General features: G+C 34.7%; 1 protein-coding gene across 2 annotated transcripts in view; it reads left to right on the forward strand.

Moving 5' to 3' along the window:
• The window catches only part of cltcb (clathrin, heavy chain b (Hc)), a 53,299-nt gene that overhangs the window by 24,979 nt on the left and 6,697 nt on the right, over positions 1 to 21,623 (forward strand). Inside the window, exons 15-31 of one of the 2 annotated variants that reach the window (XM_087282921.1) lie at positions 51 to 176; positions 270 to 412; positions 2,504 to 2,738; positions 2,850 to 2,972; positions 4,669 to 4,814; positions 4,903 to 5,086; positions 6,403 to 6,595; positions 6,706 to 6,863; positions 7,299 to 7,463; positions 7,596 to 7,703; positions 8,770 to 8,937; positions 9,142 to 9,291; positions 11,252 to 11,383; positions 12,512 to 12,622; positions 12,720 to 12,890; positions 15,535 to 15,756; positions 17,300 to 17,320. In XM_087282921.1, the coding sequence (XP_087139047.1) occupies positions 51 to 176; positions 270 to 412; positions 2,504 to 2,738; positions 2,850 to 2,972; positions 4,669 to 4,814; positions 4,903 to 5,086; positions 6,403 to 6,595; positions 6,706 to 6,863; positions 7,299 to 7,463; positions 7,596 to 7,703; positions 8,770 to 8,937; positions 9,142 to 9,291; positions 11,252 to 11,383; positions 12,512 to 12,622; positions 12,720 to 12,890; positions 15,535 to 15,756; positions 17,300 to 17,320 (2,556 nt within the window). 2 annotated transcript variants of the gene reach the window in all.

A 21,623-nucleotide genomic window follows, 5' to 3' on the forward strand; every position in this document is an offset into this window, starting at 1 on the left:
AACCCTTAATGTTGCTTAATTATTTATTTTATCTTCCTCATATTTCACAGGAAGCAAAACTGACTGACCAGCTGCCCCTCATCATCGTGTGTGACCGCTTTGATTTTGTCCATGACCTTGTGCTCTACTTGTACCGCAACAACCTCCAGAAGTACATTGAGATTTATGTTCAGAAGGTACTTGAGGCGCGATTATGATAATGCTTGAGGAATCATCATCAACATTTCAGCTTAATGGAAGAGTGAATAATGATGGACTGTTTTTATCAGGTCAACCCCAGCCGTTTGCCTGTGGTGATTGGAGGGCTATTGGATGTGGATTGCTCTGAGGACGTCATTAAGAACCTCATTCTGGTGGTCAGAGGACAGTTCTCCACTGATGAGCTTGTGGCAGAGGTGGAGAAAAGAAACAGGTGCAACACTGCTGTGTTTTAAGAGTTTAACAATTTGCTGATCATATATAAACTGAAAATGCTTTTCCATTTCCATTTTCCTTTTTTTCATTTTTAAAATATATTTTGTGACACATTTTTTAATTTAACCCAATAACATAAATTTATACAGATTTAAAAATACCCTACACATTTAATTGAGATTACAATTTTATTGATAGTGAAAGAGTCAAGAGATGTTATTTTATCAGCATTGCAACGACAGTACAAGCAGCATGAAGTATGCTTTGTAGAAATGCCATGTACAGTTGAAGTCAGAATTATTAGAACCCCTGTTTATTTTTTCCCCAATTTCTGTTCAACAGAGAGTAGATTTCTTCAACACATTTCTAAACATAGTTTTAATAACTCATCTCTAATAACTGATTTGTTTTTATCTTTGCCATAAGGACAGTAAAAAATATTTTACTAGATATTTTTCAAAACACTTTTATGCAGCTTACAGTGACTGTTAAAGGCTTAACTAGGCTAATTAGGTTTACTAGGCAGGTTTTGATAATTAGGCAGTTATTGTATAATGATGGTTTGTTCTGTAGACTATCGAAAAAAAAAGTTAGCTTAAAGGGGCTAATAATTTTGTCCTTAAATTGTTGTTTAAAAAATTAATAACTGCTTTTATTTTTGGCGAAAAAAAAGACTTTCTCCTGAAGAAAAAACATTATCAGACATACTGTAAAAATTTCCTTGCTATGTTAAATATAATATGAGAAATATTAAAATAGCAACAAAAATTCAAAGGGGGGCTAATAATTCTGACTTCAAATGTATTTGCTTTTTTTTCCTGTGAGCATGTGCGATTCATCATTAGATAAGAATACAGTTTCATGAATGGAATACACACAGTGTAAAATATTGATCTTTTTTTTTCAATTCATATTTATTTCAATTCATCTTTATCTATAGTGCTTTTTTGATGTAGATTATGTAAAATATAGATGAAGTTCTGGTAAATTAAAATGGCTTCAGTTTAGTTGTCACAGTTGAAGTTCAGTGTGATGCAAAATTCACTGTTGAAAGCACTGAAAACACTGAAGTGCAACTCTACCGGTGTGCAGCTCCACAAGTCCCAGCCAAGCAAATCAGAGCAAGAAAAAAACTGTCTCAGCTAGGCATAACCATGTCTCCTCTGGCCACAATAAACTTGTGACAACAACTTGTGACAACAAACTGCCATTTTGTGGTACAAGCCATTGAAATAAATTGGTTTCATAGTGCAGTGCTTTCTGCATCCAGTGTGAAAGCCACTTTAGACTGCATGGTGACTTGGCTGGAAGGAATGTGAAACCAGCCATCTGAACACCCCTGAACAGTTTGGCGCAGCGTAACCTTTTTTGGCATCATGATTTTTCTTTTTCAGCCAAAAACCGAGATAATTTACATAATGTTTTTATAGGAGGTATATAAATTAGGGCTGTCAGCATTCACATGTTGAAGGCATAGTTCACCCAAAGATGAAAATTCTGCCATCTGTTTATTCAATTTTTTTGTTCTGTTGTGCGTTCTTCAAAATTTTGTCTTTGTGTTCAACAGAACAAAAAGAAAACTCAAACAGGTTTGTAACCAGTCAAGGGTGAGTAAATGATGGTAGAATTTACATTTTTGGGAGAATTATCCCTTTAACACATTTATTCATCCTGTTAAAACAATCACAAATAATTGATGTAATTTACACAATTGAATTCACTTTTTTAGGTGGAAATAACTATTGTATCCCCTTAAAACAAATTATTTTAAGCCTCTAAACTTTCTGAAAGATCCCCAGTAAATGTTTTCATTCAATCAGTTTAAAACAATAGGAATGTACAGAAAACCAATCTGATTATGTCAGCGATGGCAGAGAGAATGGTCACTTGTGGCCAGTTTTTGGTGAATAAGTCTTTTGAGTGCGTGTTTCAATTTAAAAACCCAAGCTCTGTCATTCTCTGTGATTCGTTTATGAAGGCACATCTCATTGTTTGCTGTTTATTTGGTTGACATTTGTCTGATTTGGCTGTTATCTGTCTGAATCTGCTCTGTTTTGGTTTTTTAATTGATTGTTTTGATCTCTGACAGACTGAAGCTGCTTCTGCCATGGCTGGAGGCCCGTATCCACGAGGGCTGTGAGGAACCTGCCACCCATAATGCCCTGGCTAAGATCTACATTGACAGCAACAACAACCCAGAACGCTTCCTCCGTGAGAACCCCTACTACGATAGCCGTGTTGTGGGCAAGTACTGCGAGAAGAGGGACCCCCATCTGGCCTGTGTGGCTTATGAAAGGGGACAGTGTGACCAAGAGCTCATCCATGTAAGAAACAATGGGGCTTTTGTTCAATGTTTGTAGCAAAAAGAGCTGATACGTTCAATGTCTAACATAAAGCAAATTGCTATAAGTGTTTTTTTTCTGTCAAATTCACAGGTTTGCAATGAGAACTCACTCTTCAAGAGTCTGTCCCGATACCTTGTGCGTCGTAAAGACCCCGAGCTGTGGGCTAGTGTGCTTCTGGAAGTCAACCCTTACAGGAGACCCCTTATCGACCAGGTGCAAATTAGAGAACAACATGAAAATCAAGACTAAATTTTGCTTACAGTCCATTTTACTACCTCAATGTCCTATTTTCTAGTTCAAAAGAAAAAAAAAATATAAAAAATAATATTTGATAATAAAATATGTGCAAAAAAGTAGGTGTTCTGGTACTATATCAAAAAAGTTAAAGGGATAGTCCCAAAGATTAAGATTTACCCACCATGTCAGCAGAAAAATAACTTTTAGCGTGTGTCAGTAAATCATTCACAATGATAAATTGAGTACAGTTTTTATTTAAATTTATTTTAAAGGTCCTGTCAAGTGCTTTGAAATGTGCAATTTGGATTGACGTGTGACGTAATTTCAACTGAAACATGAAGACTGGGTTGTACATAGAGTAGCTCCTCCTCTTTAAAAAAAAAAACAACTAATAGAGCTTTGCTTTTATCACAGCTCTGCCAGTAAGGGCAAGTAGATATCGCTGCAGCCTGGAGACCTCCAAGTAGGAGGGATTGTACCGCAAGTAGGTTGGGTGACCTCTAAGTGGGAGGGACTTATACCACAAGTAGGTTGGGTTTAGGTGGTGTAAGTGCGGCAGATATTAACAAAACACATCAGGTTACTGTGAGGTTGGGTTTAGGGTTGGGGTAGGTGTTGATCAGGGGTGCCCAAACTCCGTTCTGGAGGGCCACACTGTGTCCGTAACTGCATACTTCCATACTATATAGTACGCTAAAATCAGTATATAGAAGTAGTATGTTTGAATTCATAGCATTCTAAAACCAGTATGTGAGAAGTACCCGGATGACTTACTAATTCCAGCGAGATTCTGGAGTGCACATCCCATGCACTCTTTTCATGATGGCCCGCGAGAGAATTCATGAAATGGGAGTGTTGCGACTGACGCAGGTAGGTCAAGTGACCCTGACAAAATGGCGAATGTAGTATGTCCAAATTCCATTCATACTTTTCAAATTCATACTGTAAAGAATGAACTTTTCTAACGGCCGAGTAGTACGTTTAAATTCAAATGCAGTTCCTACTGAGAAGTAGGCGGTTTTGGACGCAAAAGTGTTCTGCGGAGTTTAACTCCAGCCTGCTTTAACACACCTGCCAGGAAGTATATCTAGTAAGAGCTTGATTAGCTGGTTCAGGTGTGTTTGATTAGGGTTGGAGCTTAACTCTCCAGGATAATGGCCCTACAGGAACGAGTTTGAACACCCCTGGTGTAGACGTTAATAAAACACAATCGGTTACTGAGGTTGGGTTTAGGGTTGGGGTAGGTGTAGACATTCATAAAGCACAATATTGGACTCCATGTCATGTACAAGGCATTAAATAAATAAAAACTCCAGGTTCGTACTGCCCACTTGGAGCTAGCTCCGACTTCCGTTTATACCCTTTTCAGTTAGGGTGGTTAAGCTCAAATGCATCAAATGAAAAGCCAGCAAGAAGCATCTTGAAGGGGGCAGGACAGAGTATTTGATTGGTCAGAAGATTTGATGTGAAACTATATAAGTTGATGTCAAATAAATCATTGATTCATTGAGGCTTTTTTGTTACCTTTTTGCATCACACTAGCTTATTGATATCCTTAAGACTAATATACTGATTGTAACATCAAAAACCCTTATTTTGATTTCAGGGGTACAATTTTGAGTTATAGTGTGAGAAAATACTTTAACCCAGCTTATTTCCATGTCCACCACAGGTTGTGCAGACTGCTCTTTCTGAGACTCAGGATCCTGAGGAAGTTTCTGTTACTGTCAAAGCTTTCATGACTGCTGACCTGCCTAATGAACTCATCGAGCTACTGGAGAAGATTGTCCTGGACAACTCCGTTTTTAGTGAACACAGGTAATTGTGAAAGGCAACTGAACATAAAATGGTTTTCTTATATGTTTTTGATGGTGTTAAATAGTGACTTTCCCATTATTTGTTCCAGGAATCTGCAGAACCTCCTCATCCTGACAGCCATCAAAGCTGACCGCACTCGTGTCATGGAGTACATCAACCGCCTCGACAACTACGATGCCCCTGACATCGCTAACATCGCCATTAGCAATGAGCTCTTCGAGGAGGCTTTTGCCATCTTCAGGAAGTTTGATGTAAACACATCTGCAGTGCAGGTGCGGTTCATGTTCTCATTTTTCATACTACGGGCTTGTTGAATTGCTTGATTCTGATTTTCAGATAAAAAGTAACGTCTTGACCACAACGAACATGCTTTTTGCATTGAGAGGAGCCTTTTTTGACAGGTTTACTAGTAGCCGTGAGCATTTTAACTTCCTGCTGCGCGTTGTGTTTTGAGTGGGAAAAGTGCACTGCGTCAGTCGCGTCTTTTTCAGTCTCCAATTAAATGAAAGCAGATGTGGGGGTTTCTGTTTAGGTGACGTCATTGTTTATGTTGTCAAGAGGACTACGGAAACTTTGAATGATGGAGGAGAGACTAGTGGTGACTGTTTTAAGTTATCCAGAGCTGTGAGACTTCACAAATCTTAAATATCACAATTTTATTAAATTTTATAATACTAACAATTCCAACAGTACCACCTGTGCTCAATACACAGCTGATTCACCATTTACTAGCGACATAAAAATGCACCACACTTCTTGTCAACAAAAAAAGGCAGTGCAGTGCGCCTTGCATTCTTAGAACAGAAAAGGGTGGTATAATCGGTCCCTAAAGTAGTACTAGGCATGCCTTAACAGTACTGTAATTCTGCAATGAACACTCTGGATTTGGTATGGTAATGAATATGTATATGGCAATGTTGATGTATTTGGTTTTAGTGGTATAGATCTGCTACAATGCTGCTGCTTTGATTTCTATGGCAGAGCAAGTACAGAGACCTGCTACTACCAGTATATATACAGACATGCTGTCTGAGAATACAACATGCTGTTGCTGCAAACATAATGTTTATTTAACCTCTATAGCAGATTTAAACACAGGTGGAGCTGGGGCGGAGGAGGGTCTCCGAAAACGCACCACAGCTTAACAGCAAAAAATGACATGGAGCATTTAAACTGATCAGGAGCAAGCTCATTGGTTGCTGTCTCCTCGGTAACCATCTAGTTAATGTCACAGGAGCAGATTAGGTGACCTATCAGCCTGCGCGCGTATAGTTTCATGGAAGATATTTCACTTTCATATGACCACAACTAAACAATTTCAGTTATTTCAAATTACTTCAAAGCCTAAAATGGATATGTAAAAAATAGGCTCATACAATTTTTATCAGGTGTGGTATAATTCGAATAATTGACTCCAGTTCATTGTATTATTAGAAATTAATATACACTACCACTTTGTGTGCATTATTATAATAGTTTATATAATAAACTAATATAATATAACAACTAAATATTCTATTAAATTATGTTCATGTACTGCTTGAGTTGTTTCTCTATGGGCTCAAATCATTGTGTGTGTTGACCGCAGGTTCTCATCGAGCACATTGGGAATCTGGACCGGGCTTATGAGTTTGCCGAGCGCTGCAATGAGCCAGCTGTGTGGAGTCAGTTGGCTAAAGCACAACTGCAGAAGGGGCTGGTGAAAGAGGCTATTGACTCTTACATCAAAGCTGATGACCCCTCAGCCTACATGGAAGTGGGACAAGCTGCAGCCCAAAGCGGTAAGAACTAGTCCCCTGATTCACGACTATATCCACAGCATCCAAAGGTGTGGGGGGTCATAAATACAGAAAATGGTTTGGTTGTTAGCTTAATGACGTTTTGTTTTCAGGAAACTGGGAGGATTTGGTCAAGTTTTTGCAGATGGCTCGTAAGAAGGCCCGTGAATCATATGTGGAGACTGAGCTGATCTTTGCCCTGGCCAAGACTAACCGTCTGGCTGAACTGGAGGAGTTTATCAACGGGCCAAACAACGCACACATTCAACAAGTATGCGTCTCTTACTTTTGATAATGTATTTTAAAAAATAATGAGGCCAAATATAGCAAGTATCATTTTTTTTTTTATTTCATTGAATATATAATCATTTAAATGAAATTAAAATATATATATTTTTATATTTTATTTGACTTTATTAACGTTTTTTTTTTTTTTTTTGATGCTTTAATTGTTGCCTGCTTAGCCTTTTAATGATGCATATTTAAGGTTATATTTATGCATGCTTTGATTTATGTTATTTTTTAATGCTTTTAAATATGTATGTGCTGTATGTAAATACGTGTAAATATTTATTTAAAGTTTTTAAAAAAACTAAACAAAAAAAATTCTTGGAAATTAAGTAAATATTACACTAAAGGAGACTTTGAACTTATTAAATATTACAAATAAAGCTTCATCTACATCTGTTTTGCTTCTTCTGTGTAGGTTGGTGACCGATGCTATGATGAGAAGATGTATGAGGCAGCTAAACTACTTTATAACAATGTATCCAACTTTGGTCGTCTGGCCTCCACTCTAGTGCATCTTGGGGAATATCAGGCAGCTGTCGATGGGGCCCGTAAAGCCAACAGCACACGGACCTGGAAAGAGGTCTGATTACACATTGATTTTACTGACAATACATGAGATGATACTTACATTTGTCCTTGCATTGCTCTCCTAATATTCTGCATGCTTGACTTGAGGTTGAATATTAATAATAGAAATGTTCTCTCCTTGTAGGTTTGCTTTGCCTGTGTTGATGGGAAGGAGTTTCGCCTGGCTCAGATGTGTGGATTGCATATTGTTGTTCATGCTGATGAACTTGAGGAGCTCATCAACTATTACCAGGTGAGCTAAACAATTATTTGCGTAGGCAGAGATATTAACAGGATTCTCATGATTGTGGATGATTTGAAAGTATCAAGGAATGATTATAGGCATTCATAGTTATACTATTTACTGTAATAGTTCTGGATGTAATTTACAAACATAGGAGCTATAAATACTATAGGACTGCAAAGCAAGAAAACTGAAAAAACAAACATTATTCTGTTTAAAATCTTACTTATTATTGAACTAAAGACAGCAAAGTTCTTTGATTAATATGCTATAATTAGAGTATATTTTTTAGCCTTATTAACCTACAAAATAGCAACTTTTTTTTTTAGTCTTTGTACATGATGTAACAATAGAAGAACCAAGTTTTAAATAGAAAAATGATGCTAATGGTCTAATCCGATTGAGTGATTTATGCTAAGCTAAGCTAAAAGTGCTCTTGCCAGAGTCTGAAATTGGCAGAATGGATAAAAAAATATTAAACTCAACTGTTTTACTTTAGGAGAGATTTAAAATAAGACTATTTAGAAAAAAAGTGGAGTGTTTTTTTTATAATGGCATAATATCAATGTCACTATGATCAGTCATGTGTTGTAATTCTTATATTATATACATATTATATTAGTTAGCTAAACAGTATCTTCAAAATCTAAAAAGCAAAAACCCATACATGTTTTTTTTACGTAAATAGCACATTTATTAAATTAGATAGTTCACCAAAAATGAAAATTGTCATCCTTATTCTTAACTTGTTACAAACCTGTTTCAGTTTCTGTCCTTTGTTGAAAACAAACGAAGATATTTTGGAGAATGTTAGAATAAAAGGTTCCATAGGATGCTTTGTTCCTATTTTGGATGTCAATGTCTTTTGTTTTGTGTTCAACAGAAGAAAGAAATTTATAAATTTAGATTGTCTTGAGTGTCTGTAAATGGTGAGGGAATTTACATATTTGGATGAAATTTCCCTTTAACATAAGCTCACACATAATTAAAACAGAGAGTATGACGCATGACAAATATTGCTCTCCCTAAGACTTTATTCAGTAGTGCTGATTGAGCTGTGTGGTTTCTCCTTTAGGACCGTGGCTATTTCGAGGAGCTGATCACCATGCTGGAGGCGGCTCTGGGCTTGGAGCGCGCTCATATGGGCATGTTCACAGAACTGGCCATCCTCTACTCCAAATTTAAGCCACAGAAGATGAGGGAGCACCTGGAGCTCTTCTGGTCCAGAGTCAACATACCCAAGGTCTGAGAGCTGAAACCATTCTCAACCATCTGTCTGAATATATATATTGACTAACGTAAATTCAGTTTTTTTTATTCAGGCAAAACAAACATAATTTAAAATAGCAAATGCTTTGTATCTGTCTATTTAGGCACTTTGGTGTCTCTGTGCTTATTAATTGATGGAAGAAATGAATGAGACAGTTCTTGTACTGTATGTGTTCAGGTTTTAAGGGCAGCAGAACAGGCTCATCTGTGGGGGGAGCTAGTCTTCCTGTATGATAAATATGAGGAGTACGACAACGCCATCATCACCATGATGAACCATCCTGCAGATGCCTGGAAAGAGAGCCAGTTTAAAGACATCATAACTAAGGTTTTTATTTGCATCTCTTATTGAAATATTAAGTTGTTCTTATCATGTAATGTTTTTATGTATATCGCTCTTGCCATAAGTTACTGATGTGGTAATAAATAAACTAAATAAATAAATTTCACCTAAAAGTCAACATGAAATAAAAATTGATTACTTATTTTGATGAAATATTACTAGAAATGGGTTGTCCTTGCTATTGACAAATCTGTATTTTCTTTTATGGCAATAAGCAGAGTATTAAGTAAAGATTATGTTTCATGAATACATTTAGCAAATTTCCTTCCATCCTTTTTTTTTTATTAGAAATGCATATTAGGCATGTCCCGTTCAGGTTTTTTTGCCCTCGAGTCCGAGTCATTCGATTTTGAGTATCTACTGATACCAAAACTCGATCCGATACTTCTATAATACATAAAAGAGAATAAAGAAGACCAAAAAAAACTGATTTTGAAACATTTCAAATCTCTGTAACAAACAGAGCACTTCTGTGATGTAGCTTGAACAATGAAGTAATAAATAACATACATTTTTCATTTTGGACTTAATTGCAACAGTAAATATAAAAAAAATTGTCATATAAAAACAAATATCACCTCAACTTAAAATACCCAGCAGGCATGTTAACAAAAAATAAGAATAAATAAAAGTGCCAAAGTGTTTGCAAAGCCAGTAATGTGCTTTTAGCAACTATAAATGCATAACTATAGATGTGTAAAAAATAATCGGGATGATCGGGAGGTAACGTCCGATTCCGATCGAGTCTTAAACTGTGTAATCTGGTCTAACCTCCGATCATGTAGGGCTGGACGATATGGCAAAAATTTATATCACGATATATTTCTTAATTTCGGTCTATACGATATAATTCCTATATTAATATTTAAAAGCCAGGGTTCTATCTGTCTATTTCTATTTGTGTATTATTACCTAATGAAATTAAAAGGTTTATTATTAAATATTTTATATAAAACACATTTTCATAATTTAACAGATTTAATACCTCTATTAATCACATTCTTTCTATTTCATATGCTTTACAATAACCTGATTCCTGATAAATATGTCTGTGAATTTTATTTTGTACATTTGCGCGAGTGCTATATGCCGAGTTTGTGTATAATGTGGGTGTTAATTTGGGTATTATGCGAGGATTTATTATATGCAAGGATCGAGTTTATATTTACGTGCGTGTGTATGTGGGTGTATGCATACATCAAGTTTTATATGTTTCATACATGTTTTGAACTTTCAATAGTATTGATGTATATGCACGCTACGTGTTTTATGTATGTGTTGATAAGCGAAGTTTGATTTAAATCCTACACAGCTCCAAATAGGATTTGTGTTTGCTTCATTGCTTTTGCTTCATTTTGTTTCAAAATACTGGAAATGGGTTTAAAACTGCTTTCACCATTATTAAAAAAAAATCTAATGCGATATATATTGATATTGAATTATTGTCCAGCCCTATGATTATGTGATTGGATCTGGACATCCCTAATACGTATTGCTAAGCACTTAAATTTGACAGCTTTAAAGGGGATTTTCTCAATATTATGATTTTCCAGATTTAGTTCCAGAAATAGTTGCATCTCTGCCAGTTATTGTCTTATACTAACAACAAGCTTACAAAGCAAGCTTATGTATTCAGCTCTCAGATTATTGTAAATCTCAATTAAAAAAAAAATTACCCTTATGACTGGTTTTCTACTCCAGGCTCACAAATGTGGCCTTAGAATTGCATTTAAACTGTTAATGTGTTTTTAATTTTTTTTATTTTATAACAGTTTTTTTTATAATCACAAATCAAAAACATTGTATTCAATCTGTAATACTTTTTATACTGATGGTAATGATTATGCGCCTTGACTGTCCACTTTTGATTAGATCATTGGAAAATTATTGTTTTTATCATACAAAGCTGAAAAGGAATTAACCTTTATGTTGATTTGTGTTGCAGGTGGCTAATGTTGAGCTGTATTACAGAGCCGTCCAGTTCTACCTGGAGTTCAAACCGCTGTTACTGAATGACCTGCTGATCGTATTGTCTCCTCGTCTTGACCACACTCGTGCTGTCAACTTCTTCAGCAAGGTACTTCCCACCCAACTTTTGCTTACCGTTAAGTTTTGGTTGTTTTTATTCTGCAAAGATACAACTATTTTGCTTTTTTAAAAAGTTTGTATGGGAGCTGGAAATTCTTGAAATTGCTTTGAGTTTGTAAAGTGCTTAGATTTTGGTTGAAGTGCTTAAAAAATGTAATCGTGTTGTTTTCATAATAATGTATCTTACTAAATAGGCAATGACAATGAACTATTGAAATAAAATGTATAATTTTTTGCTTAAACTCTGAAGTCTGCATTTGCCCCTGTAGCATGATCTTATTTTTTTATTTGTATAAAGCTTTTTACTATAACTATTATTTCAAAGCAGCTTTACCGAAGGTTGGATATGCACATTATTGGATAACAATCAATATCAAAAAAGTTATGGTTATTAGTTACCATAACTTTATTACTTACTTATAACTTTAACTAATTAACTAGTAACTAATAGCTTTTAACAGTTAAAGTTATTATATATAACCATTGTTAACCTGTAGTTATATAGGATTTAGGTTTAATGAAGTGTATTAAGTGTGTGTTGTTCTTTACGTCCTTAAATATTTGGCATCATCTCTTCTTAGTTTTTTTTATCTGCAACCTTTTCTTAAACAGTCATAATTTCCCCCTCATGATTGACCAATGTATATTAAAATAAATATATACATTTAAGAAGGAGGATATTTAAGATGAGTAAATTATATTTAAGAGTGTAAATTACAGTAATTCAATGTTGAGTTAATATACCATCAAAATGATTCATTAGAATTTGGAGTCTTTTTGGCTTGACTCAATTCCATTGATTTTTAGACTTTAAAAACAGTTTATGACTCTTGGTTGCAAACTGACCTTTTCTTATTATATTATTCTACCTGTTAAGTATAGTCATGAACAAATTTGATAGTAGTTTTCTGTCATTTATTATTATACCTAGCCATTTCCCCCATAGGCAACTGAATTGAAAGTTCTCAAACATTCACAAAAATGAGGGCACTTCCACATTGTAGAATAATGTCAATACTATCAAATACTATAACAAATAGCATCTGATATAATGTGGTGAATTGTGTATATTTATAGAAATATGTCTTTACCAAAGTTGTCCATTTTTATTTATTAGGTCAAGCAATTGCCATTGGTGAAACCATACCTGAGATCAGTACAGAACCACAACAACAAGTCTGTAAATGAGGCACTAAATAATCTCTTCATCACAGAGGAGGATTTTCAGGTATACAGTGAATTTGCCGTTTGAATCGCAGTCTGCCATTTTATAGTCAGTCTGCTAGTTTGTAGCTTTGCAAACTTTTGCCTTTGGTATTTCACAGGCTCTGCGCACATCCATCGATGCCTACGACAACTTCGACAACATATCTCTGGCTCAGAGCCTGGAGAAGCACGAGCTCATCGAGTTCAGGCGAATCGCTGCATACCTGTTCAAAGGCAACAACCGCTGGAAGCAGAGTGTGGAGCTCTGCAAGAAAGACAAACTTTACAAGGTCTTGTATTGTCATATGTATTGTTTTTGATTTAAGATCCAAAATATATTATTATTAATATTATGAATATGTACGTTTTATTAAAAAAAAAAAAAAAAGAGTTAAAATTATGATGTATTTTAACAGATTTAATTGCTAAAATAAGTTTTAAAAATCTGATTAAGTACAAAGATACTTTAAATAATGCAGATTAGTATAAATAAATTGGCATAAATAGTCTGAGATTTAATTAAATTAGACTTAAAATATTTTACATTTACTTAAATGTGTTTTATTTATTATACTACTCTGCTGCTTGATTATTTTGTGATTTACTATTTTTTTTAAGCTTATTATTATAGTTGCACCCATTTTCATTATTATTCCTTTATATTAATAGTTTTTAACCCTTGTGTACTGTTCAAATTGACTTCCCTTTCAATTTGTTTGTGGCTGATTTTGCCATATTGACTTCCATTATAATGTTTTTTGATTGCAAAGCCATGACAGCATATAGTCATGCAATCTTGATTGTTGGTGGTTTTCCGTGTTGGGACGAGGTAAAATGTGTAATTTTAACTGTTGATCATCAGTTGGCACCATTAACCCTGTAGATCAGGGGTCTCAAACTCCTGGCCCGCGGGCCCAGCCTTCTCCTCCTTCCATCCATTGGATGTTTAAAGTAATTCACTATTTTTGCTGAATTTCGGTTTAACTTTCAGGTTCTCTCAGCGTGCAGTTAAAAGTAACGCACGCGCAGATTATTTCAGTGATTGATTTAAACAATTTAAATAATAAAGAATTGAAATAAATGTGCATATGTGCTCTATTTTTCCTAAAGCTTTATTTTTGTAAATGTTCAGGGGTCATTTGATTATTATCAGTATTATACCACCTGTATTTTGTTTATCACTTTTTCATGGCTTACATGTTATGCTGGTTGTGTAACAAATATGCTAATTTAGCTAATATTCGATTCAAATCTCTTTCATTCATTTTCTTTGCGGCTTTGTCCCATTATTAATTCGGGGTCGCCACAGCAGAGTGAACCGCCACCTTATCCACCACATATTCAGCTCATTCTCACACATACACTTCAGACAATTTAGCCTACCCGATTCACCTGTACCACATGTCTTTGGACTGTGGGGGAACCAGAGCACCCGGAGGAAGCCCACGTGGACGCAGGGAGAACATGCAAACTCCACTCAGAAACGCCAACTGACCCAGCCTAGGCTTGAACCAGCGATCTTCTTGCTGTTAGGCGACAGTACTACCTACTGCGCCACTGCGTCGCCTCAATTGGTCTCATTAAATAGATTTTCTTTATATGCGTATTGAGATTCCTATGACAAATATGTACATTTTAATGCTGGTTGAATTGAACAAGTTAATGTAAATGCAAATATATACTTACTTTTCCCCTTTTTGTCGTAGTTTAAAAAAAAAAAAGGAAAGGTGCTAAGAAGAGCAATTGCCAGTAAAGTCACTTAAGTTACCCAAACTGCTTTCTGCTATTCTAACGCTATCTGTTAAACTTTTGGTAAAGCAACAACTGGTTGAGACAGAATAATAATTATTATTATTATCATTATTATGACTATTGTAATGTCAAAATGCTAATTCAATCAGCCACCGATATATTTCAACAGTTGTGTGAAGCAAAAAACATCCTAATTTGTTAATTTGTGACAGGTAATAAACAATTACCTGTCACAAATAAACAGGTAATAAACTTTGTGACAGGTAATAAACAGGTAATAAACAATAATAAACATAATGTCTGTTGTCCTTAGATGCACCAATTGACTCACTTTTTTTTGTGCTTTAATGTTAAAACGGCCCTCCTATGAATTGTCAGTCACTGAAATGGCCCCCCACCATTGTGAATTTGAGATCCCTGCTTTAGATAGACCTGCGCAAATGCGTTTCTGGCTTTTATATGGAGTTCTATGGGGTAAAACAGCAGATTATAGTGTGCACAAATACACTTACTATGTACAATGTTCTTTATAATGGAAGTCAATAGGGCGAAACAGCCTCTAACATAACGACAGGGTAGTCAATTTGAGTGTTTTCTTAAGTTTTTGAAAAATTCCGAAGCATTTTCCTAAAATTTTTGTGACTGAAAAAATCATTCAATTTGCCAATATAAGCCTCAAAATCTCCCGAGTGAATGAAAACATTCACAACAGCACACAAGTGTTAATTACGTTTTTAATACATTTTTTAATGTAAAATTGTTTAATTGTTTATATACTTTAATGTATTTAAATCTCATTTGATGATCACATATATTTACTCATTATTTATTATATTAGAAGACATAAAACTTAATACAAGTACAAATAAATAAATATAACTAGAAAACAATCAAACGTTTAAAAAGTTAATATTAAATATATGATGAGGTAAAGGAAATACATTTTAGATTTATATAAATTAGAGTTAAATATGTAAAGTGTAGATTAAAAGAATTTGCATCTATTTAAATCAATATGTTGTTTATTTCTTTTGCGCAGTTTTTTTCCTCTACACTCTTAAAAGACCAAACAATCACTTGCGGGAAAAACACAGAGATCATCTAATTGAGCTACAGTCATGTTTTAGCAGGACACTTATCTCATAACTATTATTTAAATGTCTGTTTCTGTTTTGTCCACAGGATGCTATGCAGTACGCTTCAGAGTCGAAGGACACAGAGCTGGCAGAGGAGCTGCTGCAGTGGTTCTTGGAAGATGACAAGAAAGAGTGTTTTGCCGCCTGCCTGTTCACCTGCTACGACTTGCTGAGGCCTGACGTGGTGCTGGAGACGGCGTGGAGGCACAACCTCATGGACTTTTCCATGCCCTACTTCATTCAGGTCATGAGGGAGTACCTCTCTAAGGTAAGCATCTGTCGAGCACCTCCACAGCTCTTACGGTAGACACAGTCTGGGAGGATGGACGATTCCAGATAAACGCATTCCTCACATCTGTTCCAAAACTAGCCAGCCGCTTTTTCGGCGACAGGTTTAACTCAAAAACTCTTTCAATAAAAACTTTTTTTTTTTATGACCTGTAATTGTTAATGATAAATGAGTGTAATATTAGTGTCGAAATAGTAACATTTAATGCTGTTTACATAAATCTCTTCAGTTAAAGATGTTTATAATTTTCATTTTGTGACTTATGATTAGGTCTCCACGAAAACTGCACGTGCACAAATCCTCCGATTTTTAGCCCATCGTCGAGTCTATTTATTAAATTAAGTAAATGACCATAAATTTATATTTATTTAGTTTTTATTTTAATTTCAGTAATATTATTGACTAATATGGAAATGTTTATTTGATTTAATAACGATACAGTTTAAGTAATATTTTCTGTCTTTTAGTAGATATATGAGAGACTTGCTTTGTTTACCAAACTAAGTGGATATAATTGGATTTGCAATGTAAACATTAAATAAAAGTTAAACAGGTATTATTTTTTATTTTACAGTCTTTAATTATGATACTGCCAAAATCATTTTGCATAAATCTGCAGACTTGTTACAGTTCTGCACAGAAATAGTGAAAAAATGTCCACAGATTCTGTCTGGCCCTAGTAATAATTGATAATCATAATTTATAATAATAATAATGTTGAGAAATTAATGTTTAACCCCGTTTAAAAGTGTTTACATGAAGGCTTTCAGAAAAAAAAATATTATTTACAATTTGTGAGCTATAACTGTTAATTATAATTGAATATAATGTTAATGTTAAAACAATTTTAACAAATGCTAAAACAGTAAAAGATTAAAAGCCAAAGTTCTACATTTTTATAGCCACAAGTGAATATTTAGCCTTTACAGATAAGCAAACAAACAAAAAGACTGGATTTTAAATGAAACCTTTTTTCGTTTTACTGCTGAACAATGCTCAATTAAATTATTTTTCGTTTGTTAAAATTTCTGATTAAATTAGTTTTTGTCTTACTGCATAAAAGTATTAATTTATTCAGTGACCCCACATTATTATTATTATTATTTTATTTTGTGCATTAATAATAGGATCAAATGTTGTCTAGGTAGGCTGATTTGCTGGGATTTGGAACAGAATTTTGTTTATAATTTTAATATATTTTCTACATGCAGCTTCATTTTAAGTAAGTTTTATTTCTCCTGTCATTCATGAACATGTTCAGAACAGACATTTATTCATCACTTTTTTTTTTTATTTAGCTTGATGGTTGTTCCTAGGTACGATTAACTGATTTGAGCAGCCAGTGAAATGCAAATAAAGTAATGAGGTGGACATTTTGATTAGTATCCTCTATGATTTCCCTCTGGTTATTTCTTTTAACACTTCTGGTGATTGCTGCAATTGTTCTCTACCTGCTTTTTGCAATGCTGGACTGTTAAGTTTGCTTTTTTTCTTAAGCTGCCACTCTTAAATTCCCTTTCAGGTTGATGCAATTAAGGAAAAGGTGAAGGTTCACTCTTACTCCATCTTTAACCCCTGTAGTTTGGACGACTGAAACTTTTTGAAGAGTCTGCATGAGTTCTTCCCTCCCATGTCACTCTGCTGCTTTTAAAAACACACCGTAACTAGACTTTCCTGGAGTTTCTTCTAGATTACTGACCATCCGTTTGCCAGACGCTGCCGTAGTTCGCCTCAGACCCGTAGATGCTGGAATTAGCTGATGAATGTGACACTAAACTACCATTCTGTTGATAATCATTCGTCTGAATTAAAAAAAAAATTCTTTAATCAAATTCACTCTCATAGCTTGTCAAAGTTCCTCAGCTAATTCAGTTTTGGACTGATAATTAGGTTTAAAATAAAGGAGTGACCACATTTTCACTATTGAAATTTGTTCAACTAAGGGGCTGTTCACACAGAATGCGTTTTTCCTCTCCAGCGCACTACTTTTCTGTTGTTTTTCAATGCATTTTTTCATTGGTTTTTATGTGAGCGCTGCGTTTTTTTTTTTTAGACGCCGTGTCAAATTCAAATTGAATCGTTAAATTTCACAAGCAGCACAGCTCATCACTGTCAGGTCCAAAAGCAGTGAACCAATCAGAAGATCATGGAGGCGGATCAACCATTGCGAGCTTCTGTTAATTGTAGAAAGTTGTCACAACAGCTGTTTTATTTACTGTTATATCATGGCGGATGATCACAGCGCTCATTATGGCTTTGTCCAGTATATCCTGAGTTATACGATGCATCTTAATGTGCTTATCATAACAAATTGTTCTACTGTTTCTAATGGGTTCGTTATTGTTGATATTACATCATGTTTTTAATATCGTGTTACCTGGACCTCGCGCTGCGTTTTTTAAAAAACCCTTTCCTGAGTGCCGGGTCAAGCATGTTTTAGAAGCAAAGACTCATTCGGTGTGAATAAACCCTAAGTGGTGCATGTGCATTATGCTTTTAAGCTATAATCTAGCTTAACTTATGAGAAAGTGTGGTCCTTCATAAAATAATAATAAAAAACCCTCTTGTATGCTGTAGATAGTTTACAGGCATGTGTTTGAGCGTGTTTGTAGCACCTTTGAACGGTCAGGGATCGTGGCTGTTGGCTTTGCCTGCCTCTGGAAGCCGTGAATGGCTGTATAAACCATCTCTCACCTGTCACACTTCCACTCTTACTCTGCCTTTCTCTCATGCACTCTTTTTAACATAGGAATAACAAACTACACCTGTGGCATGATCTCTCCCTCTCAACGAATCTTCAACCTGCCGGTCTCTTTAAAGCCTGCTCAACAACAACAATAATTCCTTAACTTTTAAAAAGCTGACACCAGCTCTGTGTAGAGAACTGAACCCAAATGCACATTTAAAGGGATAGTTCACACACAAAAATGAATATTTTGTCATCATTTTCTCAATCTCATAAGTATGAAGGTACTCGTATGCTAATAGTGAAGTTCCTTAGGGGTAAAATGATGTATGTGTATATGAAGAAGTGAGCAGTGGTGTGATGTTAGCAAACATCTCATGAATATATTAATGTGATGCACTTTTTTTTTGTATCAAAAAGGATCTCAGCCCTGTGGATATGTTTGTTTTGGTCTGATTTAGTTACGTCACACTAGTTTGTTCTTTGATGTTGCAAGTATATTGGGTTTTTCTTTCTTCTGTCAGTGTCACAGAATTTTGTCTAGAAATTTTTGTTAGGAATTTTGTCTACATCTACAAGATTGGTCTTGGTGCTCCAACATAAAATGAAATTGACAGGTTAGAGATTTTTTAACTCCAATAAGACCCAAAAATTGATATTGTAATATTTTCCTCACACAGAATCGATCATTAGAACCTTGTTTATATATATTTACATAATTTTTTTTTTTTTTCAAATTTTATTACATGTTTTTTTTTTGTCTTAGTAGTAGTTTGTTGTTTTTGTTCTGTCTTTTCTGACAGAAATAATGGCTTACTTTTGCAATGACGCCTTGTAACCAAAGTAGTAGCTCAAAAACAATATAAAGCACATGGCAAGAAAAACTGTACTGCATACAGTGCTAATGGCAAAAATAGCATCAACTAATTGTAATCACAATTATTCAAAACGATATACAGTTGAAGTCAAAATTATTTGCCCTTCTGTGAATATTTTTTTGATAAATATTTCCCAAATGATGTTTAACAGAGCAAGGAATTTTCTGCAGTATTTCCTATAATATTTTTTATTCCGAAGGAAGTCTATTTGTTTTATTTTGGCTAGGATAAAAACAGGTTTAAATAGTTTTTCAACTATTTTAAGATCAATATCATTAACCCCCTTAAGCAATTTATATTTTTGATTGTCTGCAGAAGAAACCACTGTTTTTAGAATGACTTGCCTAATTACCCCAATCTGTCTAGTTAACCTAATTAAGCCTTTAAAGTGCACTTTTAAGCTGAATGCTTGTATATTGAAAAATATCTGGTCAAATATTATGTGCTGTCTTCATAGCAATTAGTTATTAGATATGAGTTATTAAAACTATTATGTTTAAAAAAGTAGAAAAACAGATATTGGGGAAAAGATATAAAGGGCCGCTAATAATTCAGGAAGGCTAATAATTCTGACTTCAACTGTATAGAAACAGTTATTTTCCTCCCTGTAAATAAGGAACGGGAAATAAGTACAATAGGATAAAAATATAAAACAAACTGTGGTTTAAGCATCTTCACTGTAAGAAAAAACTTTAGCTATGTAAAGTTATAGCTACAAAAGTCCTTCAGTCAAGAGCAGTGGATGATTTTTGTCATTTTGTTCAAAAGTAAAAACAGTCGACAGCAGGAATATTGCACACGGTCACTTTAAGAGCAGTGCGGTTCTGATTTATGGTTTAACTTTCACGTGTCTTTTGATTCTCAACTCGTCTGTTTATTTTATAAATGAGGATTAATATAAATAATCACTAAACACCACGTTTTGACAAAAATGTGCATGTATTTGACCATTTAAGCGCTCACATTAGGATGGCTTAAGATGTGCGCTCTGCTCGTCTCTGAGGCTGAGCACACACACACACACACAACAGCGTGCGATCTCTTTTGTGCTTTGAAAAACATGAATGATTTGAATGTACATCAATGCATCCCATGCTGCAAATGTTACATTACAGTACATGCTTTTAGTCATTATTACTTGAAACTGAGCTTTGCAGAGCAACTAATGTGTACAACCAGAAAGTGGGCGGTATATGATGCAATAATCATTTCATTTTCATTCATGTTTTTTCATAATCGTTAGAAGCCAAAATTGAAATCGACACTGAATTTCAATTAATTGCACAGCCCTATCCTTAAGCATAAATTACATTACTTCTTTAAAAAAAATAGATATTTACTGCTTTAAGTTACAGCTTTTTGTCATTCATCAACACCCTCTGTCCCTATTGTACAATCAAAGATGAACTTCAACATTATTGAACTACTTGTGTGTCACAGAAGTAAAGGAAAAAATAAAACCAAAGTTAGTAATTAATGACAGAATCATACTTTTTTATGTGAACTATTCCTTTAATTCATAATTCAATCATAACTCAAGGATTGGTTAGACACCCAGGACACTCTAATTTTTGTAACTTGAGCTTTACCTACTTAATCAGCTATATTGGATTCTGATATTGTTTGTTTAATCGCAATAAGACTTTTGTAAGTTTCTGTTTGTATCATTCGCACAATGACTTCCTTTTTCTAGCAGAGCAATCTTTCTCAGAACCTGTCCCGTAAGCAGCGTCTTCCCATTTTAATAGTCACCAGATTTATGAGTAGATTCTTTAGTTCATTAAAGGTGCGGTCACATGTACAGATGTTGAGTGAATTTTCATGTTTAAATCCAGTCATTCAAATGGGAATTTATTTACTCTGGCATTTTGGTGAATGCAATTTATTTGGTCAGGTGAATGCTCCATTGACCAACAAAACCATTTGAAAGCCATTTCTATATAGGCTGTGCTACACAACTCTTGGCAGACTTTTTATCTTCCACTGTGGAATTTCACCAACGTTTTTGATTGTGATCGCATCTTAAAAGGGTTCTGTTTTCTACATATGCACTTACCGTAATAGGATACTGTCTGACTGTATGGGGGACCATGTCTATTGTCATTGGTTGATTCACTGAGGACATATAAAGCCATAGTTCTTACATGTGAAATGCATAGAGCAGTAGTTGATGCTTATTTCAGTGGTTTGTCATCGGGTATGGAGTGCCTTGGCAAAAAGCTTGTCCCATGAGACCTGCTTTGAAAGCGTGTGCACCTTGTATTAAGCTTGGCTTTATGCAT

Source organism: Danio rerio, chromosome 15 (genome assembly GCF_052040795.2).
Source record: "Danio rerio strain M-AB ecotype USA chromosome 15, GRCz13ab, whole genome shotgun sequence".
NCBI classification, from domain to species: domain Eukaryota; kingdom Metazoa; phylum Chordata; class Actinopteri; order Cypriniformes; family Danionidae; genus Danio; species Danio rerio.